The sequence below is a fragment of the Hypomesus nipponensis genome, chromosome 21 (assembly GCF_054491055.1).
Source record: "Hypomesus nipponensis isolate SF chromosome 21, ASM5449105v1, whole genome shotgun sequence".
Lineage (NCBI taxonomy): Eukaryota > Metazoa > Chordata > Actinopteri > Osmeriformes > Osmeridae > Hypomesus > Hypomesus nipponensis.
The window spans coordinates 9,292,373-9,317,453 of record NC_140381.1 but is presented as its reverse complement, the minus strand read 5'-3'; the positions used below and the strand labels follow the sequence as shown (position 1 = coordinate 9,317,453).

General features: G+C 46.2%; 4 protein-coding genes across 5 annotated transcripts in view; 2 read left to right on the top strand and 2 right to left on the bottom strand.

Moving 5' to 3' along the window:
- Positions 1-505: 505 nt before the first annotated feature.
- Positions 506-3,388, bottom strand: nfam1 (NFAT activating protein with ITAM motif 1). Of its 2 annotated transcripts, none has more exons than XM_084685749.1 (6): positions 3,171-3,388; positions 2,444-2,716; positions 1,860-1,981; positions 1,444-1,581; positions 765-875; positions 506-658 (listed from the first exon to the last, which is right to left on the bottom strand). In XM_084685749.1, exons 1-6 carry the CDS (start codon positions 3,229-3,231, stop codon positions 596-598), a joined length of 768 nt encoding a protein of 255 aa, XP_084541875.1. In that variant the 5' UTR covers positions 3,232-3,388; the 3' UTR covers positions 506-595. The 2 variants fall into 2 exon arrangements, with proteins under 2 accessions (XP_084541875.1, XP_084541876.1); XM_084685750.1 differs by having other exon boundaries at positions 3,320-3,377.
- A 2,918-nt stretch (positions 3,389-6,306) lies between these two features.
- On the top strand, positions 6,307-8,267 carry LOC146237838 (uncharacterized). The gene is made up of 4 exons (XM_084685731.1): positions 6,307-6,409; positions 6,483-6,541; positions 6,650-7,897; positions 7,987-8,267. Exons 1-3 carry the CDS (start codon positions 6,381-6,383, stop codon positions 7,888-7,890), a joined length of 1,329 nt encoding a protein of 442 aa, XP_084541857.1. The 5' UTR covers positions 6,307-6,380; the 3' UTR covers positions 7,891-7,897; positions 7,987-8,267.
- Positions 8,268-12,226: 3,959 nt separating this feature from the next.
- Positions 12,227-15,625, top strand: LOC146237837 (uncharacterized). The gene is made up of 4 exons (XM_084686192.1): positions 12,227-12,362; positions 13,728-13,865; positions 13,976-14,105; positions 14,859-15,625. Exons 2-4 carry the CDS (start codon positions 13,748-13,750, stop codon positions 15,181-15,183), a joined length of 573 nt encoding a protein of 190 aa, XP_084542318.1. The 5' UTR covers positions 12,227-12,362; positions 13,728-13,747; the 3' UTR covers positions 15,184-15,625.
- Positions 15,626-21,874: 6,249 nt separating this feature from the next.
- grin2bb (glutamate receptor, ionotropic, N-methyl D-aspartate 2B, genome duplicate b) overlaps positions 21,875-25,081 on the bottom strand; it is a 52,530-nt gene continuing 49,323 nt past the window's right edge. Inside the window, 3 exon segments of the mRNA XM_084685970.1 lie at positions 21,875-22,320; positions 22,351-22,624; positions 22,627-24,390. Of these exon segments, the coding sequence (XP_084542096.1) occupies positions 21,875-22,320; positions 22,351-22,624; positions 22,627-24,390 (2,484 nt within the window).

Genomic DNA, 25,081 nt, shown 5'->3' with positions numbered 1-25,081 from the left:
ACCATGATACCTCAACCCTGAGCTCAGAGCCCAGTTCTCTCTACATATTCAAACCCACATGCCAACAATACATGGCTCATAGTTTCTAACTGCTCATAAATAGCACACACACCATCACAATGCTGAGCAGTTACCACCAGACCTTAAATAAATGTGTGCCCAAATCAACCATATGCCACACCACTTCCCCTCTCATATCTGAAAAACACACTCTCTCTGCCCAAACAATTGGTTACAATGAATAAAAATGTTTCACCTCAAACCTTTCACCTCCTTGTTCCATCCACTCTTTCACTTGGGAGGGCACATTTCGACTGGCTTTGTGCAAGTATTAGCAGTGACTTCATTGGTTACATGTTTTAAAGGGGAGGACCTAGAACTCAGCTGTCAGAACATAAAATAACCAAAAAATCTAAAATTGTCACAATCACTGCATTGTATAAGGACGAAATTCCATACATTTGACGTGTTTGATGTGTGTTACCATACAATCAGCAAGTGGCCGTTGACAAATGATGACAAATACATTTATTTTTATTCGTACAGATAACGCATTGATAAGTAAAGGACACGTTTTTACAAATACATCTAAAAACTAAAAGTTTTCATAGACACATTCAACATCTCCATCCACTTCCTCTTGAGCCTTTTTCTCCACCTGTATAGTTGAGGACAGTTGCAGGGAGGTAAGTAACAAACATTAACAACCAAAGCAAAAATGCTGTACCAGTAAAACTGAAACTGAAAAAAAGGTTCACACTAACCAATTTGTCCAACTGTTTTAACTTTTTCTTTACTTTTTTCTCTTGATTGACAGAGTTTGCTGCTACTGGGTGCAGCTCCTCATAGACAGAAATAGTTTGAGGGTCCAAACTCTGAAAGTACAGAGAGAATGTACATACATGACACAGTACCTGCCGATGTTAACTGGGGAGTGGATTATGTGTAGCATGGATCAAATTCCTAATGGGGCTACTTATACTGAAAACACACACACTGCAGCCAGCTCAAAAAGGAAGTGTTCACTAGTTCCCCTGACACAAGTTTCCTCTTGCACATTTATCGTGTTGACACATTGATCAAAATACCTTTTTCAAGACAGGGAAAACACGTGTTACAAAATCATGGCATTAAATAATTCACACTGACTGAAATAGTTTGCTTGGGATGGAAACATATATTCTAAGTGGAAACGTGTGTGTGATCGATTTACAACCTTTCATAATAAACCTTTGATAACAAAGAGCATGAAAAAGTCCAAATATACAGCAAACTGAACACACCAAGGCACACTTCCTTATTTTGTATATTGCGCAAGAACACTGCCACAAGAAGCCCCCCGCAAGGATTAAGTTCCTATTACATTTCAGACATTTATTTTCCACTTGATGCAATTGAATGTGGACCAGTCACTTTGTCTTGCAGATATACTTGTGTACTTACTGCATAAACTGAAGCGGAGGTTTCGGCTCTCTCTGCTTGGGTACTGCCCCCCCTTTTCTTCCTCTTCTCCTTTTGCACCTGCTCCTTATCCCTTTCACCATTTCTCGCATGTCTTTGGTTCCTCGCGTTTAATTGACACTGTGAACGAGAGGTAAGAGAACGCGGAACATCAGAACACTGAGCTGCAAAAGCTGCAAGGGATTTTAAAACTATTCTGAGAAATGGTGCAGACTTGGCAGTGAAATGTCCCTACTGACTAGATATCTAGTCTCTATCTCTCTCTCTCTCTCTCTCTCTCTCTCTCTCTCTCTCTCTCTCTCTTTCTCTCTCTCTCTCTCTCTCTCTCTCGCTCACTCACTCACTCACTCACTCACTCGCTCGCTCTCCCACATACACCCAAACCGAGCCTGTCTCACCCAGTGGCCTTTGAAGACGTATATGGAACCCAGCACACTGAAGATCAGGAGGGCTGAGTTGAGAGTCGCTAACACAATGGCCGTCACAGGGAGAAGTCCTTCGGGCTTCCTGTAAGCCTCCTCTGGGGCAGACGAAACACAGCGCCAACACAAGCTGCCAATCAATAGACACAATCCCTACACTAACGCCACCCAACCCTCTAAAACAACATAGTGGTCTATGTGGTCTAAATCTGAATGTGCCATGATGAAATTGATCAAATAGATTGAGAATGATACTGAATTATTATACTGGTGATTCAAATTATTTACTGGAGGGAAGTACTAATGGTAAAAAAAACGAAATTTTTGACCTAGAGTGCATAACAATGTATGCAGTTCCGAACTATGAATGAATATCCTTTCTGTCCACCTGTTATTTACAATGGAAGATAGAATTAAGTGGGCCTTCACCTTCGCATCAAGAGCTCACAACTGTTCAATTAATGGGTAACTGTCCTTCTTGTACATCTTCCTTCATGTACAGTGCGTCGTTGAAGGCTTCTACCATAATCTCACCTTTACATTACTTTCCTCAAACTCACCTTTTACCAAGACAACAAAGTACACTTTGCTTTCTTTGAACTGGCAGTTGTACTGTCCAGACTTCTCAAATGCAATGCTTGTTTTCCGCTGAACGACCTTTTGGAGACTTTGCGTGGGCAAAGTAAAGGTGTATATGTACTTTCCGTCGGGGTCGAAACAATGGCCTTGGGTCGAACTCGTGTTGGCTGGTACAGTCACAGTGAATTCAAGGTCGATTTTTTGCCCTTGCACAACCAACATCACCCTGTCCTTCATGGTGAAGACAACTGTTCCTGTTTGCAGAAATAATATTCTTGATTCATTGGTTGCATTTAGACTAACCAAGTATGTATGCATGTCTTACTTACATGTGCAGACAATGTCACAACCATAAACTCAAATCTTAAAAACACAATCTTCCTTTGTTGTGATCGTCTAGTGAGTCCTATCATTTTTATAACTCCTAGATTTGACATGAAGAGGATACCTTTTTATTCCAAACAATTTGGAATAAATTAGTTCAGAGTGGTCTATAGTAGAGTGGAGTGGCTTCATTGATTGACATGGATCATTTAATCTGTAACTAAATAAAAGCACTCCCTCTCAATGGGTACCTGTGTTTTGTTGTTTTAAGACTTGTAACAAGTCATACAAATCACAAGATCTGTGTTCTAGTTGTAAAATGAAAAAATCCTCCCTTCAAAACTTTTCACAGATGGTTGTCACTAGAAAAACATTGTGTCTTACCTTGAGCTTGATTTCCATAACACATCAAAGCCAACATAAGTCCAACCACCCAAATTAACATTTTGTAAAGACTTTCGATTTTCTGTATTCTTATGACAGTTTCCAACTGTGTGTGTGTGTGTGTGTATGAGAGAAAATTAGGATTTCACCCCAAGCTGTCAAATGGATATGATCTGGAGTCCCCAGAATGTAGTTTGTGTTGATCTGATTCTTCTAAAGAATTGCAATGGACTTCCTGATTTTTACCAACCTACTTCCTGAAGATGTTGTCCACAGTGTTTTTTTGGTTGCAACAAGCAAAAAAAGTATTGCGTTTCATTTTTGTTTCTTGGATCGGAAAATCCCCCTGTACTGACATGACACAATAAAAAAAAATCAAACAAGGAAGGGAAGAGATAAGGATACATGTTTTTATTTGAACAGAGTAGGCCAAGAAACTCAGCTTTCAAAATTGTGTAGACTAAAATCGTTTTGGTGTACAGTATATTATATTTTAACAGAGTACACATTTTTCTTAAAACAGCAGATGGTCAGAAGTCCACAATGTTTACTTGCATTGGTACAGAGGATGGAGAGATACAGATTTACATTTACATGTATTCATTTAGCAGACACTTTTATCCAAAGCGACTTCCAAGAGAGAGCTTTTTAAAGTGCATAGGTCACTGATAATAACAACAAGATAGCCCCAAAACATTGCGGGTAGCCAAAACATGAAGCACATATTGTGAACAACCCCAAAAAAGTGCCTAAGGGAAGAACCATAAGAGCATGTAGTTAAGCAAGTTACAATTAAACAACATGAATCGCTATAAGTGCAAGTGTACCTGTAGAAAAGCAAGCAACAGTAAAAAAAATAAGATAAAATAAAATGTTGCAGCAAGTACAACAAGATGATGATGAAACGCACACATTTGCAAAATACCGCAACATGGCTGATGCCTCCATTAGTCCTTAATCCCCACCAGGGAGGTGCACAGGAATTTTGAACGGCAGTTGCTCTGGCCTGAAAAAAGTAGTCCCCCCTGTCATGTATTGAACTTCCAGTAAAGTCTGTCCATACTGACCAATGCATTAGCCTCTTGACTTTATCTTTGCCTTTCATATACGACCGTTGGAGTTTGTGGCTGCTGCCTGATGCAGCACATCATAGATGGTGTGTGTTCGAGGTCCCAAAGTCTAAAAGAACAGACAGAAAGTACATAAATGACCCTCTACCTGCTGGCGTTAACTGGGGAGAGGATTCTGTGTAGCATGTTGCCAACGTTAGCCCAAGGGACCAAGGGGTCCTGAGGGGGCTACTTGTATTGAGTATTGTAGTAGTAGGGACATTTCATAAATGAAACTTCGCTGGTTCCCCCAACACAAGTTTTCTCTTCCGTTTGTTGTATTGAGGTGGTGCCCAAAGACATTAAAGACAGCTGTCTCAAAATAAAAGATAAACTAAAGTAATTTACACTGACTGGGATAAATACTCATCTGCAAAGTGTAAAGAGTTATAAATATGTCCATTCATGAAGGGAGAAAGCATGCAAGAGTAAATTAATACTTGGTTCGTCAGAGCACATTTGTGGCTTTGGTGTTGACTGAATTGGAGTTTCCTTTAAGTTCTTCCCCTCTTCTTTACTTGATGCCATTGAATGTCCAGAAGAGATACTTATATACTCACAGCATTAACTGAAGCAGAGGGTTCAGTTCTCACTGCTTGTGTACTGCCCTCCTCCTATTCTTCCTCCTCCTCCTCCTCCTCCTCCTCCTCCTCCTCCTCCTCCTCCTCCTCCTCCTCCTCCTCCTCCTCATTATTTGGACCGTTTCTCTCATCTTTCGTTCCACATGTTGAACAGACCCTGCATAGGAGAGGTGAGAGAGTATAGGACACAATAACCCTGAGCTGCAATCTGTTGTGCATATAGGAATTATATAATAATATATATAAAAATTATATATTAAAAAGATTTCGCTTTCAAATGTCCCTACTAGAGATTTCTCTTTCTGGTACAGATTTCTTTTGTCATACAAGTCAAACCACTCACCGATTTCTGAAAACAAAAATGAAGGCCAGCACACAGACAATCAAAAGGACCAAGCTGATTACAACCCACATCACAGGAACTAAGCTTTCCCATGTGGCTGAAAGAAACACAGTACTGTCAAGTTGACAATCAATAAATCAGAACCTTCACACTGACAGTGTCACTTTGTGGCAAGCACACTGAGCCTCGTAATATGTTCGTTAATGAGTCAAACAAAAATCTAAAGGAATATATAGGAAAATAACTCAGGTATGGCTGAAACTCAGCGTGGACGCTGTCTCACGTTTCCTGTCACTCGAAACCGTGCTTCTCGGGGTTGGGTTGGGTGTTTCTGTATGGGTTAGACAAAGAAACGTTACTTCTCGCAGCTTTGAGCACATCAGATTTAATTTATTACTCAACTATTTACTTATTGAGGGGGGCGGGGGGGCAAAATTGTTGCTGCATACCCCGATGCTGGGTAGTTGGCGCCCTGGTCCAAGAGAAGAAGACATCGTGGGGCTTTCTCTCCTCAGACAGGACGCGTGTAACTGTAAGAAAGGATGGCGCGTATCAGCCAATAAGAAACCGTCTTGGTAAATGTATTAGTTGTTAGCATTTCGACCATTTATCAACTCAGACATCCCAAATTGCAGAAACTCATTTACGGGAGGCCCCCCGGGACGCAATCCGGACGCCCCCCTCGAAGCTCGAAATACAAAATCCCCGATTTCCGGAAGATTGTATAGCATTTGCGGGCGTCAGGGAGCCGCTATTGAAATACGGGAGACTCCCGGACCTTCCGGGAGACTTGGCATGTCTTGTCAACTTTAACGCAACACCTTGTATTTCTCACGCATTTCAACCATTTCTCACGCTGAGAAATACATTTGTTCCGCTATGAGTGTCCCGCAGACAAGATTTCTGCCGAGTTGATATTGACTCTAGACTAGAGTTTTACCAACCAATAAGAAAAATGCCCCCCAAAAAACGTCGACAGCAATCACATGTCAAACTTTTGATAAAACTTGAGAGCAATGCATTGATTGGTAACAGATGCGATTAATTAGTTAGGCGTACATTGTCAAGGTTTTACGCATTATTTAAAAGGGGAGAGCAAACAAAAGCATCAGATATGGAACCAGTTATTTTTTGTGAAAATCCGTCCTGCAGTTTGTGATACCCTTGTAGTTGCAAAATGGTTGTGGTTTTTGCAATAGGCCTAAAGTGAGTTTATAACCTGATACGTTTCTATGATGTCTGTTGGTGGGGTTTCATCTAACTAGTCTTGTCTCTTTAGGGCTTTTTCGATGGGTTGTCTGCTGATTGGATCCGCTATCTGTGCTCCTGTACTCCAAGGTTCTTATTTTCTTAGCGGGTAGAACCCATTACTTTCAGTAGAATCCTTTTACTTGAGTCAAGCTCAATAGTTAGCATTTCAACTTGCTTATGTTTCTCTTTCCAAAGGTGAGTCTGGTAACTCAATGGGAAATGTCTTCCCTGGATCCAGCCCCCGGCTCGTTGCACCACAGAAACAGACTGAGAAGCCCACCAGCAACATGGTCACTCAGAAACCGCCCAACCCAAGGGGCTTGAAGCATGGTGATGGCATCTTCGGACTTGCAAGGAACAGCAAATCACCTAACCTGTCCAGTCAGTACATGAAACCCTCATCTAGCTCTGGTAATGCCTTCCTGTCGCATAAGAGGGCTAAAATAGGGAATGTGATGCATGCTGGTCCGTCCACTCACTCTAAGTTGAATGCTGAAGTGGAAAAGCGCCCTGATAACTGTGACAGCGGTGACTCATCCAGGTGTGGGGTCAGCTGCATTCACCCATCCGGGTGCTTCGCGGCCCCTGATCACAGCGGTGGGGTCAGTTGCAGTGACCCATCCGGGTGCAGTACAGACTCTGAAAGCGGTGGGGTCAGCTGCAGTGACCCAGACGGGTGTAGTACGAACTCTGAAGACGGTGGCGGGGGCAGCTGCATTCACCCATCAGGGTGCTACGTGGCCCCTGATCACAGCGGTGAGGTCAGTTGCAGTGACCCAGACGGGTGCGGTAAGGACACTGGCAGTACAAGCACCAGCTACGAGAGCGGCAGTGCGGTTAGCTTTGAGAGCAGCGACCCATCCAGCTGCGGTAAGGACACTGGCGGCACAAGCACCAGCTACGAGAGCGGCAGTGCGGTCAACTTTGAGAGCAGCGACCCATCCAGCTGCGGTAAGGACACTGGTGGCACAAGCACCAGCTACGAGAGCGGCAGTGCGGTCAACTTTGAGAGCAGCGACCCATCCAGCTGCGGTAAGGACACTGGCGGCACAAGCACCAGCTACGAGAGCGGCAGTGCGGTCAACTTTGAGAGCAGCGACCCATCCAGCTGCGGTAAGGACACTAGCGGCACAAGCACCAGCTACGAGAGCGGCAGTGCGGTCAACTTTGAGAGCAGCGACCCATCCAGCTGCGGTAAGGACACTGGCGGCACCAGCTCTGAGAGCGCTGGAACTGACAGCGGCAGGAGGGAGAACCATCCGGATAGTGATGCGCAGGCCTCTCAAGAAACCACAGGCCCGAGGACACGCCCCTTCTCAAATGTCCGCTCCAAGTACCGCAGAAGAAAATTTGTATTCTCCCAAATGCGCTATACCCCTGGGGAGTTCAAAACCCATCATGGCCATAACCCTTTCTTGGTGTACTGGAGACATTAAACCAGAGGTGAGTGTTTAACAGGCTTAAATCTATGGCAAGACATTTGCGTTAGATTAATTTCCATTGTGTTCCTAATCGTTGCTTCATTGTTTCAGGATTTCCTTCAAGATTTTAAGATGGAACATGTGCAACTTGACCAATAAATGCTCACTAATGCCTTATGGTCCTTTTGATTACCTGTCAAGTCATTGGGATTTTGTCCTTTTTCAATTTATTGTTGACCACATGATTTTTTTGGTAGGCTTGGCAATATTTTCCTAGCCAACTAGTCCATTTTGACTAGGCAACCCTCAACACCAAATATTTCAGCAACTCCTGTACGCCAGATCACTTGTAAGATTGGATCACATTAAAGCCTCAAAAGGGGAAATTCAAATGAGCATTTCTACCTTATTCCAGTATGTCACTAAGCTGTTAGTGTGACACTCAAATTCCTGGAACTATTGGTAGCGCATTCTCTGATCAGTTCCTGCCCTAGCGCATTTGGTTCCCTAGGCAAGGTGCCTACGCCGCAAGTGCCACCTGGGGGGGGGGGGGGGCGCAAACTGGGGTGAGTGCCCCCCCCCCCCAATGGTCAACCACGACATGGACAGATGACGTGCCGCAGTTGGCGCCCTCTGCTGGTAGTGTTTGAAACTCAAGGACAGCGGGAGCGTTAATTTTAAATGGATGCACTTGGCAAATTGCCGCCGCCCTAGGCAGCAGCCTATGTCACGTATAGTAAGTAAGACTTTATTTATATAGCACATTTCATACAGGAATTGCAGCTCAAGGTGCTTAAGGAAGGACCGGCACTGCACCTGATTTAGTAGGTGACACGCACATAAAGATTTCTTATAGACAGTGCAGGGCCTGTGATGCCGCTGATGATGACCTTTGAGTTTAATTGCAACCAACAGGTACATTAGGCCTACTGTGGAACTGCATTTGATATCCTACCAAGGGTGAACCAGTGACGACAGGGCTCTGAAGTTTCACGCATTTGCCGTGAGTCTCACGCATTTCAACCATTTCATCTTGTCCCGCCAAATAGCCTACAATTAATGGCGCAGGCATACTGAGGGAAGAATTCTGCCGAGTTGAAAATGGTCTCGAGTTAAACTACAGAGTTAAATGCCATCTACCTGCCAATCATAAACATGTCCCCCCCCCAACCCTTCCCTGTGTAGGCTATTGTATCCAGTATCTTCCACACACTCACCTTTCTTGGTGACATGGCAGAAGCCTTTGAAATGTTTGTACTTGCAGTAGTATTCGCCATAAGTGAAGTCTTTTGAGGGAATTATCCAGGTCCTTGTGTGCACCGATTTCATTTTCTTTCAACCTAAATTGGCTACTTGGTATTCCTCTAGGATTGAAGCACAACCCAACCTCTCTTTCAGTGCAACCTGACACGGTCACATTGATTTCGAGGCGGAAGTTCCGCCCTGGCTCGATGATCATCCCCTCCACGGGCTGTATGACGATGACGGCCTCTATTTGCAAGAATTATAGCCTTGATTAATTGGTTGCATTTACTGCTGAATGTATGTATCGTATTTGTTTCTATGTATGGATTAATGGGTGGAAGCATTTACAGTGTGTATATACAGTGTTTCAATTCTTTTTTGTGTTCACAGAATAGTTGCATATAACTTCTTGTATGTATTGTGAATATCTATTTCTGAAGTTATTTGACATCAAAAGGACACTGTTTTATTCTCGATTTAAAATGCATAAGTACAAAGTGGCCTACATTAAAATAGAGTGGCTTAATGATTAATATGGATGGAAAATGAAAGGTGTACCTCTAAATGGATAAATGTGTTGGAAGTTTTGTTTTGTACATTTATTCAGGAATACTAACGACCTAGAGACATCCTAAGACCTCTTTTTACTAAAGCTAAAAACAAGAAAAAAATACAATAATTCAGCATTCCAGGATTTAAAACATGTTTTTGTGCATGATCCTCCTCTCATGAGGTGTCTTACCTTGCGCCTGATTTCCAGAACACGTCAGAACCCACACAACTCCAACGACCCAAAGAAACATTTGAAGAGACAGAAAGTCCAAGCTCCTAACTAATGAGTTCACAGCTGTGTGTGCGCAATTGAGGATTTCACCAAAATCTTTACTTATAAATGTGTTTTGGAGTTGTAGGTGTTGGCCTGACACCTACAACATTGCTAAATCAACTTCCTGTCAGTCAACCAGTAAACTTCCCAAAGTTTTTCTTGAGAATCAAGCACTGTATTACTCATTGCAATGCCCACAGATATAGTATTGATTCAATTTTACAGTCAAGGCTATAGATGTATTGGTTTCTATCAGGGTTGGAAGTTTATTTCAGCAAATATGACAAACAGTGCTTCTCAATTGCCTACCCTGCCTTTGATGATTGGACAGCACTCGGAACGAATGCAATGATTGGACCGGCTACTTGCCTGTCTACCTACCTACCTGAGCGCACAATCTGTTATTGCACTCATTGTGTGTGGATTTGAAGCGAAGGGTTGGGCTATTTGGGTTGGAATCCTTTTGAATGCATATGGATGTTTTTTATTCTCAATTTGAAATGTTTTCACTTGTGCGCACAAATTCTAGTTCTAATTACCACACTAAAACACATAGATGCACTTTGTGGTGTTCTGTGCAAACACAAATACAATACAGGTAACCCTACAAAGTTACTGTGTCTGACCTGAAATTACAGTACATTTGATGTTATATCTTTGTATATTATTGTATATCATATGTATATTATTGAACATGTAACATCATTCTTTTTTATTTAAAACTAGGTGAATATACAATGTGTGAAGGCATGCTATTGAAAATAACTTTGGCTTCTACAATGTAAATGCACATTCCCAACCAGCATTTTATTGCGTCTAACTAAACAACACAGTTATTTGCATCCAACCTTCTATGGAATTCACCCTAAATGCTATACTAAGCTTAACCAAACCCTAACCTTAACCCTGAGACCATAAATCCTTTGCTAGTTCAACGCCTGCATCAATTGTCATTTTGTGGACGGAGAAAGGCAGATCATTGATACAACTAGTAGTGTAGTCTCCCTGCTGGGACAGTCAACCCACGAGTAAGGAGCCTGAATCTTGTTTGTCAGTTGCAAAAAAAGAGAGAGGGAGTGCAAGAGACAGAGCGAAGGTGAGTGACAGGGGGGGGAGAGAGAAACAGAGAGAGAGGGAGAAAGCGTGCGAGAAATAGAGCAGAATAGAAAGAAAAGAGAGGACGGAATTCAAACTTGAGGTGACAAATTGCCCATGTGTTAATACGAACCAGGTGGGCATGGTGCATGTGTGACTCCTTCGCTGCACCCATACTGTCAGCCAATGTGGGGAAGACGTGCCTAGTTCAGCTGCGGTTGCCTGATCTGCGATAGCTTTCCCATGATCCCCCTTTTCACTGGCAACTTTAGGAGCCAACTCTGACCTCACTGCAGCCTCTGCACAAAAAAACAGACTCAGAGACAGAGAGAACTGGAATAACATCTGGATGCCAGGGAATACAGAAATATATTAGCTCGGTTTTCATCAGCCAACCCGTTCTTCGTTTTTGACCTGAGCTCAATCTCCCGCATTCTTTTCCCTGGCACTGTTAAAAGCTCAATATGGCAGAAATTCACCTGTTTTTGGTCAGTGTGCGTGTTGTGGACAGCGAGAGCCAAGAGGGCAAAGTTCAAATGATGGGAACGGGAGTTGAATGAAATGTGTCGTAATTCAAGTGGAGTTTACTCAGAACAGACTGACCGTGTTCGTTTGTAAACATCGGAACCTCTGAAGCCGTATCTGTTCCAGGCCTAAATCCACTGCTCCTGCTGAGATGGTTCGACTCGGGGGAGGGAGAGCGAGAGAAAGGACAGGAAGAGATAGACGGGGGGAAAAGGAAAGAGGAAAATGAATTTAAGAAGTGGCGCACATCTGGAAGCAGCTGAAACTATGTTGAGTGTGGTGAGGTGGGGGCGAGGGAGAGAAAGAGGCAGAGCAATCGCATGAGAGAGAGATGGGGAGAGAGAAAGAAGGGGAGGGAGAGGGACAGAGAAAGAGAGAGGGGGGAGAGGGAAATAGGGAATCAGAGAGAGAAGGAAAGAGGAATAACAAGAGAGAAAGGGAATGAGAGAGAGAGATTGCAGGAGTGAGAGAAACAGAAAGGGACGGGGGTGTGGCGCGGCGTAAAGATAGTGTGCTGCCACAGTTCTCTCACAGTCCCACGAATAAAGATCAGCTCCTAAGTGGGTCCACACTGCCCAACCACGTCTTCTACCTAATTGCATTACAGCTGCAGAGAGAAGGGGAGAAAGAGGAGAGAAGAAACAAGGACACAAAGAGGCCAGGGCATTACAGGAGAGTACGAAAGAAGAAAAGGAGAGAAGAGTCATCCTACAAAGAAACTGTAGAGGAGAAAAAAAGCAGATTTTGTCCTGCTTGGAGACACAGTTACCACTGCTACTTCATACAGTTTAAAAAGTGAGTCTAATTTAAGTTGCTATTTTTTCAGACCTTACACTTTTATATTTAAGAATAGTGTCTCGTAATGTCTCGCTTTTCGGAGAATGTGTTTAATATTCCCTCATTTAACTGCGGAAATGGATAGACAGTGCAACAAGACTCAAGTCGTCTGACAAGACTTGTGCAATAGTTCAAAAGTGCATGTGTGGCCTGTTTGTCTGTTTTGTTCATTTCGACCAGATGTGTTGGGATTTAAGTCCAGTGGGGATAGGGGGCTACAGCGTAGGTGCCTAATTTGTCCTCCTCAGTCCTTCAATTCACTCCAATCACAACACGAGGTTCAGCTATATCTCCATATATTTTGTAAATACCTCTTAAGTGAGTCATACGATTATGATAGCCAAAATCCCCTCTGTAATTGTTGTTAGTTTTCCAGATTTCCCTTCTGGATGCAATCCCCTTTTTCTCTCAGGCTTTCATCCTTTCCTCTCCTTTTCCCCCTCCACACATATTCTTGAAACCAATACAATGGATCAAGGTTCAGTCCATCCTGTTTTAGTCTGTAGCTCTTTGAGATTGGGTCGGGGGTCATTCTTTTTCCATCACATCACTGTCCAAAAACACAAGTCTCACTGTTCCTTCCACAAAATACATTTTCTTCCCGGCCTTGAAATAGCTAACCCAGTTAGCTTAGTTAGACAGTCATAGGACTTGTCTTGGCCCTGTCTTTTAATGCAATGACCTTAATTGTCTCGCCACGGCATTGCTTCAATGATCAATCTTAGACACTTTGTAAGAAGCCTGTGGGTTTGTTTTTCTTCTTTTTCTCCTTCCCTTCTTACCTTGGGGGGAATCTAATTAAACCCGATTGGATAGGTAAGTGCATGTGCTTCTCTTAACAGTTGCTGCGAGTTCAGTCTCGTCCAAAGTTCTTATTCTAAGGAAGGAAGAAAGGAACGTAGCATTGAGAATATTTAATTGGAGATTATTATGACCCACTTGAGGGGAACCGATAAAATGTTATAGTAACATTGACTCATTCACAGAGATAAAAACATGTGAACATACGAGTGCACACATTGAGATGTCTGCTCTCTCTTGGCCCTTCAGAGTTTGTTGGCTGCCCTGCGTGGAAAAACCGTCGCTGTGTTTCTTCAACTCTTCAAGTCTACAATTTTTCTCTCTCTCTCTCTCTCTCTCTCTCTCTCTCTCTCTCTCTCTCTCTCTCTCTCTCTCTCTCTCTCTCTCTCTCTCTCTCTCTCTCTCTCTCTCTCTCTCTCTCTCTCTCTCTCTCTCTCTCTCTCTCTCTCTCTCCCTGTAATACTGGACTTTGTTGTTGGTTCTTTTAAACTCACTTTATTTTTTATAATTCCATCTTTCTGGGAGGGAGTGTGTCTTCTCGCCATGGCCCCTCCTACTGTGATGACGAGACTGCTGCTGGTGGCTGCCATGGCAACTGTGGCGCTGTCAGTTGGCGAGGAGAATGAACTGGATCATGGGTACTGGAACTACAGAGAAGGAGGTAAAGATTTGCGGGGAACAAATGAGGTGGAGATATTCAACATGGTGGACACCTGTAGAATAGACTGACTTTCTTGTGTTGTGTTTTGGCGGCGGGTGGGGCGGTTTCAGCCGATGGTGTGAACGTGGCCTCAGTTCGCAGTGTGACCAGAGTGCTGGATGTTTGGGGCAAACGGATCTTCCATGAGATCAAGACCCTTTTACACTCCCAGCCCAGTACTCTTCTGCCTGACTACTCCAGGTACATCTTAATATCACCCTCAGCACATTAACCCCTTTGTCTACCAGTGGTGTGGTATTATTAAATCACCTGCCCTGTCGATTTCCCTTGATTTAACAGTGCAGTTATGAATGTAGAAAGTATCGTGACATCAGTGTTCTGTAAGCCGCACAGAATGATTCCTGATCTTCACATGATGGAGAGACATAGTCTGTCTCTCGGTTACTAAACTCAGCTGATTCCTAGAAATTGTAACATATAACCTGTAATCTGTAACCATATGCTTTCGTGCGAACATTTGAGATATATTTAGGCTGATGAGCCAGTGTTCTTGAGAAACCACGTTGACGTTGCTGGAAAAGGGAATCTTCCTCTTTTTTTGCTGACATGCTGAATAAAGTTCTATTATGTAGATAGGTAACCAAGCCGGACCTCCTCCAGAGGACCCCAGATACACAGTATTTAGTCTGTCTGATTTAATGGGTACTGGGTGAGTTAGGTTTAATAAAATATAAAAAATATAAAAAATACATATAACCTTTTATTTAATCAGTTAAGATCCATTGAAGAAAAGTATCCTGGCAAGAACAAAATGACCGAAACAATTTGAGATTAGAAACAACTGCTGTGTGCCAGCTAGCTGTCAGACAGCACATACTGACATATGTAAATATTAAATGAAGAATGCTCGTAAGAAGTGTTAGCATTTGGCAGTTGAATGCTAGTCCTCAGCCTTGTTCATTCTAAAGTGCAGTTTTCTCCGCTGACCTGCAGGGTGCGCCCTCTGTCCGAGTCCCTCAACGACCTGTTCAGAGAAGTCTCCCTGTTGCACAGGCGCATCACCGAGCTCACCCATCGCCTAGCAACTCTGGAACCGTTCCTCCGTCGCCACGGCTACCGGGACGAGGGGGAGGAGGGAGGGGGCGGCAGGGCCTTGGCGCCTCTGAGCATGCGGGGGGGGGCAGCGAGTCTGGCGAGGTACCCCCCCAGACATGCCGGGAGGGGGGTCGGGCCTTCGAGGGGTACGAGGGTGGTGAGGAGGAGGAGGGTGAAGGTGTACAACAACGGAGGGGTGAGGGTTATCCAGAGTGAGCGGTAGAGAGAGGGAAAGAGAGACAGAGGGTTTGGTCACTGGATGGGAGTGTCAAAGTTAAGAATGGATCGAAAGTTTGTGTGTGGGGTGCGAAAGACTGAGAGAGAGAAAGGAAGGGAGGGCAAGAGAGAGAGAGAGAGAGAGAGAGAGAGAGAGAGAGAGAGAGAGAGAGAGAGAGAGAGAGAGAGAGAGAGAGAGAGAGAGAGAGAGAGAGCAATGGAATACAAACAAAACCGATCCTGCAAATATTATAAGCATACATTTTCATACAGATTGTATAGAATTGTTGTTAAATTTACGTAATTCCTCTATACCATGTGCTACTGGTTAATATTTGTCTTTATACATCCGGAGGTGTGTTCATTAGGGTGATGACCTAAGGTAATGTGTCATTTCAGCCAATGGGAAGACACAGATGCAGAGCAAATAAATACATGTCATCTTATAAGATCCTGATTGGTTGGCTTATTATTAACTCCCTTTACATGGGTAGCAGAAACAGTAACTCATGCACGGGCGGATATTATGTAATACATGCAGACACACTCTACAGCTTTACCATACACGCAAATGCAAAACACACTCCACACAAAAGTATACTGTATATATACATGTCAACTGTATACATAATCATACATGTATATTTATAAACATACAAGCACATAAAATGTGTATGCATTTACATGCATGTAAATATATGTCAAACATGCACATGCACACACAAACCTGGATGTATTGAAGTTGGCATGTTTCATCCACCTGGTGTCAGTGTTTCACATTCTGTCCAAACTGTATCTGAGGTTGGGCTTGAAGGTTGATATGTGAGATGGGATTTGGAGTTGATCTTTGTTTTCGGTTCATTCAACTCATGATGGCTCCCGTAAGGAGGACAGGTGGTCTGTTATTTACAAACGTTATTACTTATTGTGTGTGTGTGTGTGTGTGCGCTCATGCGAATGCATGTGTGCACGCGTGTATTGTGGGCATGGGATTGAACTTTGTGCCCTCATTAAAACTTTGCCAAGTGTTTCTACAGCAACCAGTTCTCCTCCATCTCTCCGTTCCTCTTCCACGACTCCACTTGTCGACCGCCAGCGCCGCAGAAGAGAACGTTCCCTCTCTTTCTCCACTCTCCGTTTCCCACTTGCCTCTGCCTTTTCTTTGTTGAACATTTGGGTTTGTTAGTGCTCCTTTATCCTTCCTTCCACATTCTATTCTCAGTCTTTCATCCCTTCTTTCTAATCTGCATTCCACCCCCTCCCCCCCCCCCTCTCTCTCTCTCTCTCTCTCTCTCTCACTCTCTCTCTCTCTACCAGTATGTGTGGGCGTTCAGCTCGGCTGTTTCTTTCTGTTCTTTCCATTTTGGTGTGGTATGTTGATTCATTGTTGTGTCCAATGCGGGAAGACAGTGAGGCACGGTACCCCCCCCCCCACCCTTTCCAACTCTCTCTCTCTCTCTCTCTCTCTCTCTCCCTCCCTCTCTCTCTCTCTCTCTCTCTCTCTCTCTCTCTCTCTCTCTCTCTCACTCACTCTCTCTCTCTCTCTCTCTCTCTCTCTGGCTCGGGAAAAAGAGCCAGTTGCTAGGTAACGGTTAATTGTCAAGAAGTAGTTACATGTGTTGCAATGCATCCAGGGATTGTTGGTTTGCTGTGGAGAGTGAGCGGGAGGCGGAAATGGAGAGAGATGGTGGATGAGAGAGGGGGAAAAGACGGAACGAGAGAGACCAGCACAGGTAGGGGGTAGACAGAGGTGGAAGAGAGAACGAGCGCTAAAACAGAGAGAGAGTGCGGGAGACAGGTGGACAGTTTATAGCAAGTGTAAAAGAGTGGGTTTAGAGGAGGGAAAAAAAGGGCGATGGAAGTGATTAAAAGATTAGATGTTTCAGAGAGGAAGATGATCCAGCTTTTGCTGCGCCGTCTCTCTCAGTCCTCAGATATCTCGTTTATCACTGAACGACATCAAGGATGGCCAACATATTTAATTCCACCGAAAGCCCACAGAGTTCTTTGGACAGCTGGGGTCTTTAAATAACCTCTGTTGTTGGACAGGGTGTCCAGAAGAAAGTGTGTGTGCGCACGTGTGTGTGTGTGCGTGCCTTTGTGTGTAAGAGACTTGCTGTCTGTCATCTCTAAGTCCCCCGTACACTTTGTAGCATTTGGTCCAGCCACTCGTTCGCCCTGTGCTGTTTACCACTCTCCTCAGCCCACTCTCCTCATCCCACTCTCCTCATCCCACTCTCCTCAGCCCACTCTCCCACTCTCCTCATCCCACTCTCCTCATCCCACTCTCCTCATCCCACTATCCTCATCCCACTCTCCTCATCCCACTCTCCTCATCCCACTATCCTCATCCCACTCTCCTCATCCCACTCTCCTCATCCCACTCTCCCACTCTCCTCATCCCACTCTCCTCATCCCACTCTCCCACTCTCCTCATCCCACTCTCCTCATCCCACTCTCATCATCCCACTCTCACCGCCCTGCAACAGCCCCTCTCCATCTTGGAGCAACCTCGGGACGACAGACACGGAGGGATCTGAGGAGACAAGGTGACCGAGATTGACCGGTGTCCTTCCAGACACTGACAAGGAGTGAACAGAAGAACGAAAGAGGGATTCTGTCCATTTCAATGACATATGGGAAATCAGATGAATGTACAGGCGTGTGAAAATGACATAAATTATATATGTATATATACAGTGAATATAGGCCTTGTATATACTGTATGTATATACAATATAGCTATATACAGTAATTGTGTATATAACATATTATTATGTTTGCAACATGACAAATCCTAAACAGGTGTATGAAAGGATACAGAACTTGACACAGATGAGATTTCTCCTTTTTTATTAATACTCAACACTTTGTATTGTACAAAGAGACAGAAGAATAATATTTCTTAGCACTTATTTTCACATTGATTGTGTTTAATCATCCTCATTTTAAATATTATTAAATATTTAATCAAATTTGGATTAATCTCTTCACACATGTAATTTCCTTCAATACAAAAATGAGAGTGATTTTTAAATCTTTTGTCATATATACATTTTCACAATCTGTACAGTTCTTGAGATAATTGTGTTACACTTTTCTCTTGGGAACACATAAAAGAGTAGGTTGCCAAAGAAGAAAAATAATAACTGCTAAAAACACAGTACATAAATGTAATGTTGTGCTTGCTGTAGGAAAATTAAAATAGTCATGGTGTATTACATTTTGCTGTGACAAAAGTCCTAAAATGGTCTTTGACCCAAATCTGGGAAAAAATAAAATAACAGCAACTTGCTATCTTATTCTGTAATTGTGCACTCTGTGAGCACAATAAAGGATTGCCAACATTGTATCTTGACTTAGTAAGACTCATAAAAACACATTTAGCGTGGGGACCACCAAATCAAAAATGTCACGAAAATGTTCTTCCTGTCATCCATTTTAACACTTTTATTAAAAGTCTGAGAGTGGGAGATAGATTATTTACATACAGTGTTATAATACATATCAGTAAACATTTACTGTATGTCTCCCACTTTCACACACTCACACACGCATAGTGTACGCACGCACGCACGCACACAGACACACACACACACACAGTATGCACACACACAGAGGTAATCAAGTGTATGTATTCAGGCACATACAACAGAAAAATAATGACACACATTTAAAAGGTAAGGGAAATATCAACAAGCAGTTTAAATAAAGAAAAGGTTTATCCCTTTAGCAGAGTGGAAAAGCACTACTCCAGCTCATTCACTGCCATTTACACAAAATACCAAGAAGAACCTAAAACTAAAACTAAAAATTCCAACTACACTGATACCTATCCTCATAGTTAAAATTCAGTTTGATACATTTGGACATTTGCAAATGTAATCAACATGTGAAGCAATGAAATGGCAGTTGTCTTCTCGTACAAAACAAACACACACACACACCTACTACATGGATCCAGATCAATGATCTAGATCATTTCAAATGTTCACAAACATCCGCTTCTGGAATAAAAGGAGTTTAAGCAGAAGAGAGCGCAAAATAAATCCAAGAATTACATGCAAGTCCTTACAAACACTCTTACTACAACTCTTGATATCATACACACTGACTTGGAAGTTGATAAAAGGAAGGAAAATGGTTTCCAGAGTTGCGATTGGGATGTACAAGTGATTCCATCGGCAAATAAATCAAGTCAAGATTGATTGTGTTTTTTGAATTGTGAAATTCGGTTCGGCAACACAAGCAAAATGGCGGAGGGGCATCCTGAATTGTACAATATAAAGATAACGGGAGGGTGGTGAGAGTTCAACTATGACCTGAATAGCTGTCTGTGATCATTTGTGGTTTTGAGGTTTGACACCCATAGTCAATGCCAAAGGCAATATATAAATATAGCTGGGGAACAACCCACTTGTCTGTCTAGGATTTATGGCATTGAGGGAGTATTCTAGGTCAACAACATAAACACTTTTCTTCGAGAATTGTAGGCCTAGGCTTCCCACAATCCACCATGGACGAAGCAACATCTACTTTACTCAATGTTCAAACTAATCTATTAAATTCTTCAACTGGCACTTCTAGTCTCACACGTACTCATCTAAAATGGTACCCTTGTGAAGTGCTTGAACCAAGGTCCACTTCTTTTGACATTTTCAATATGCTATTATGCTCTATGGAACAAGCCAGCAAATTGCTTTGTTCTGTTTGTATTGAGTGTGTGGTGAGTTGTGGAAAGTTACAAAGGGTTATACAATCCTGACTGTCTGTGTAGACTGTACATAGAGAGTATGTTCTGCTATTTACAAGGACTAAGACAAAGAAAGCACACTGAATCAAATAGTGATCAGTTCAGGACACCTCCCCCGTCTCTGTCACGCTATCCAGCTCCATGCCAGCGATTACTACGACTGATATTTGCCCTTTAAAGATAACTACAAATGTAAAAAATGACAACACATTTACCAGCCAAAAGCTAACATGAAACGTGAAGTTTGGGGGGGGGGGGGGCTCTACGGGTTTAAATACAGGTACATGTGTTAACAAATTTGATCAAATTGAGTTTTGTTTCCTCTTTTGTAAAGCTACAGCACTTGGGACTTGCTCGTTTCCCGCCAATGTGGACCAGCGAGATGGCAGAGTCAGCTTAGTTGTGATCATGAAATAATGAACACGGCAGTCTGTTCATCCCTGCTGAAGGAGGCTGTATTCCAAGAGTCCATTATGGCAGTGTCTCCGCAGCATAAACTGTCACGGCCAATTGAATCCATACCCGCCCGAATCATTTCGAAGCAACATGGAGGCATATAAGGTGATTTACATTTAGAAGTGCTAAATTGACGCCAAGAGAAATGTACAACTGGCAGTTCGTTTTGGTAAGCGTGACCACATGTCTGGAATGATAAATTGTCAATTTCTAAATATAATCATCAAATAATCGGACTAGTCGAACCGGTACCATGGTAGTGCGCGTGAGGAAGAGTCTCTTCGTGGAACCGCTAAACCTCCTTTAATCCGTTTTTCCCCTCCGATTTTCTGTCAAAGGACAATAACCCAGGGGCAGGATACCATTTGATGAATTAACTAGTAATATAGTTAATGGTGTAACTGTTGGACTGACAGCTCTCTCCACCAATAGGAGTGAGTTTTTCCATGTAATCCTTTCGAGTAAGGCACATCCATTACAGTAACTGAGACCCACTCCATGCTGCCAGGCAAATTAAGAATCATATAAAACTGCAAATCAGTATGACACTGCTGTGCTAAAAGGACCTCCTTCACAATTACACTGAATGTTGAGTACGCTAAATGTACCCAGCAAATCATGCCTTTCACGTACACTTCACACCACTCCAAAAACAGAAAAAGAAAACAATTGAAACATGGAGAATCAATAATTAAGAAGTGCCCAAAATTACAGGAACAAAAAAAACAGTGGTACTGGACCTCCTACCTCTTTCTTCATATTTGTCTACAGTACAAATTTCCTGCAATATTGGTAAGCTAGCAAATAATTAACTACAATACTCTAGAACGACGTGAACCATCCAGAAGGAAAAAGAAAAACCAAGCCCAAACGAAACGTCATAAACATTGTAATTATATTCAATAATATCATTGTCAACATTATCAATACAATTATTATTAGTTTACCCTGTTACTTCAAGAAAAAAAAGAAAAGTATTAGATTTTTCATTCGTGATTGTATTTCCGGGGTTTTCTAAGGAAAAGAGCGTTTGTTTTGGCGTGAGTCATGACAGAGGGGAGGGGAGAGGTGATGGGCGTGAAGGAGAGGCGGACAAGGGGGAGGTTCCCCCCCCCCCCCCGCCGACCTTGCTCGGTCTCTGAGCGCCAAAGTAGCAGCACCCCCCCCCCCCCACCTCACCCCACCCCCCCCCGCCCCCGAACCCCGTCACTAAAACATGGGATAACGCTCGGCCGACCTTAGGCGGGGCCTGGTGCGCTGACGCGACGCCCCATTGTCTGACTTCTCTCTGTACGAGTGGGCGTGGAGCGTCGCAGACGGAGTACAATGTCTCTCGGCTTCCGTTCGGCCGGCGTAGCCGTCATCCCATGCCACCGTTTTTGTCCTCTCTTCTTTTCTCTCTCCCCCCCCCTTCTCATCTCTTGTCCATCACTCTCTCTCTCTCTCTCTCTCTCTATCTCTCTCTCTCTCTCTCTCTCTCTCTCTCAACTCAGACGTCAGACTCAATGCTGGAGAGCTTCTCGTAAACGTGACCGTTGCTGGAGCCGTTGAAGGCTCTCTGTCCCTGGACCATGCTGAGCTTGTTCCCGGAGCCCCCTCCTAGGTGGTTCCCCATGGGCCCCCCCACCCCAGCCAAGCACAGCTCCTTGGGGAACCTGGGGGCCACGTTGGACAATACCCCCGCCGTGGCCGTCGCCGGCAAATAGGAGGTCATCCCCATGGAGCCTCTGAAGTCCCCTCCTCCTCGGCTGTTGTTGAGTAGCTGTTGTTGTTGTTGCTGGGCCTGGGGCTTTTTGACGTAGTACGGCTTTCCACCGTGTAATAGACACTGGTCGTCCCCGAAGCTTGGGATGAAGGGGTTCTGGTTCACCTTATCTGGGTAGAGAGATTTAGACAAGGAGTAAGTCCCGGCGCCTCTGCCTCCTCCTCCTCCACCTCCACCTCCTCCTCCTCCCCCACCACCACCTCCCATCATTCCTCTATCTCTGTCCCTCGTGTCTCTCTCCCCCACCGAGCGCCGGTGCAACCCACCTTCACCTCCACGGAACAGGCTGAAGGAGGAGCCTCCCTTCCCTCGCTCCCCGCCGACGCCCGAGGAGGAGGGCTCCCTCTCCGAGCCGGCATACCTCTCAAACACGTGGGCGTAGGGGCTCGCGCCCTCCATGAAGCGCTCCTTGTCTTTCAAGCTCACGCTCCTGGGCGGGGGGAGTTGCCCCCCGAGCCCGCCCCCTCCTCCCCCCCCCCTCCTCCTCCGCCGGCCCCGCCCCGGCGGCCGGCCCCCTCCCTCTGCAGGTCCACGAACGTGTCGTAGGAGTGCTGCCTCCGCAGGACCCGCCCCCCCGGCCCTAGCTTCCTGCGCTGCGCCTGAGTCTGCGTCTGGCCCCCGCCCCCCAGCGCCACGGCAGCCGTGACCCCGCCCTCGTGGGCGCACTTGCCCCCCAGCTGGCTAAACAGGAGGCTATCCTCGCTGATGTCGTACAGGTTGCCCGGCTTCTTGCACGAGTCGCAGCGCTTGCACGTGGCCGAGCCCGGGCGACTGCCACCCCCCCCGCCGCCGCCCCCGTGGTGAGCCGCGGCCTTGCCCCCGCCCCCCCCTCCACCTCCGCCGCCGTGGCAGTTCCGGCACTCCCAGTCGCCCCCGGCGATGCCCCCTCCCCCCATCCCCGGCGCGCTCTTCTCCCAGCAGGTGTGCGCCTGCTGGCCCGCCCCCGAGCCCAGGCCCCCGCCCCCCCCTGCCGCCGCCGCCGCGCCGCCTTTACACTCGGACTTCTTGGTTTTACCTTTCAAGAAGTCCTCCACCGGCACTAAGTTTTTACAAATGCCGCCGCCGCCTCCAACCCCGGCGCCGCGGGGCCCGTTGGACAGGTCCATGTGCTCCCACGGAGCCTTGCCCTCCTTCGAACGGAACTGCTCGCCGTAGAACTCCCGTGCGTTCTCTTTCTCCTGGCGGAACAGGTACGGCGAGGAGTTCCCCCCTCCTCTCTTTCGCTCGAGGGGCGGCGAGGCCGAGCGGTGTCCCAGGGGGCCGTGGGGGAAGTGGTGGTGGACGGTGTGGTGGTGGGGCCGCCTCCGGTAGGCCATCTCCATGTCGTCCTGCTCCCGGCGGGATTTGGCCGACGCCGGGCGCTTCTTCAGGCTGTCCCGGTACTGCCGGCGCCGCTTGGCGTTGCCCTCCAGGTTGCCGTAGGTGACGGTGTGCGTGGAGATGTCCGACATGGCGTCGTCGCCCCCTGAGCCTCCCCCCCCGCCCCCGCCGCCGCCGTACCTGTCGTGCCCCCCTATGAACCCCGTGCTGGACGCCCCGCCCTTGAACGAGAACCTCCCGTAGACGTTGCTCGACTTGAACGCCCCGCCCTGACCCCCGCCGCCACCGCCGCCGCCGGAGGAGGAGGAGGCGTGTCCGGCGATCAGGTCAAACTTATTGGTGTTCCTGTGCGTCAGGGACGCTCGGGGCTGGGTGGTGAAGATGGGCGCTACCCCTCCCCCTAAGCTGTCGCACTCAAACATCCCCCCCTCCAGTGAGCTCGCGCTGCCGAGGCTGCGCGGCCGGTTCGGCGGCGGGCCGGACATACCCAGAGCCAGGCCGGACCCAGAGCCTGGGCGGTGGTGCAGGTAGTGGTCCTGGTACAGGTTGCTGTCCTTCAGAGGCAAGTTGCCAAAAGTCCTCTCCACCTCGCTGATGTAGTCACTGAACATGTTGTCCTCCTGCAGATAGGGCGGCGCCGTCAAGGCCTTGCAGTCCACGGGGTGTCCCGCCGCCAGGCTCCGCCGGTGCTCCGAGATGTCGTAGACCTGCGACTCTCCGGCCCGGTGGCCGCCGTAGTCCAGGGCGCCGAGCGGCGAGCCGTTGACCCCCGGGATGGCGGTCATGTCCTTGGCGGTGCGGAGCAGGCGCAGGATGTTGGAGTGGGTGTTGTTCATGTTCATGTTCATGGTGGCGGAGGGAGAGTCCATGGTCGACTTGTTCTCCTCGATCTGGACGCCGTGGATGCAGCTGTAGATGCCCTGTGTGGGGAGGGAAGGGGCGGGGAGGAGGAGAGGAGAGGAGAGGAGAGGAGAGGGAGAGGAGAGGAGAGGAGAGGAGAGGAGAAGAGAAGAGAGGAGAGGAGAGGAGAGGAGAGGGAGAGGGAGAGGGAGAGGGAGAGGGAGAGGAGAGGAGAGGAGAGGAGAGGAGAGGAGAGGAGAGGAGAGGAGAGGAGAGGAAAGGGAGAGGAGAGGAGAGGAGAGGGAGAGGGAGAGGGAGAGGGAGAGGAGAGGAGAGGAGAGGAGAGGAGAGGAGAGGAGAGGGAGAGGGAGAGGAGAGGAGAGGAGAGGAGAGGAGAGGAGAAGAGAGGAGAGGAGAGGAGAGGAGAGGGAGAGGGAGAGGGAGAGGGAGAGGAGAGGAGAGGAGAGGAGAGGAGAGGAGAGGAGAGGAGAGGAGAGGAGAGGGAGAGGAGCGGGAGAGGAGAGGAGAGGAGAGGAGAGGAGAGGAGAGGAGAGGAGCGGGAGAGGAGAGGAGAGGAGAGGAGAGGAGAGGAGGGGAGGGGAGGGGAGGGGAGGGGAGAGGAGAGGAGAGGAGAGGAGAGGAGAGGAGAGGAGAGGAGAGGAGAGGAGAGGAGAGGAGAGGAGAGGAGAGGAGAGGAGAGGAGAGGAGAGGGAGAGGAGAGGAAGAGGAGAGGAGAGACGGAGAAGGCGAGGGAGAGGTGGAGAAAACAGG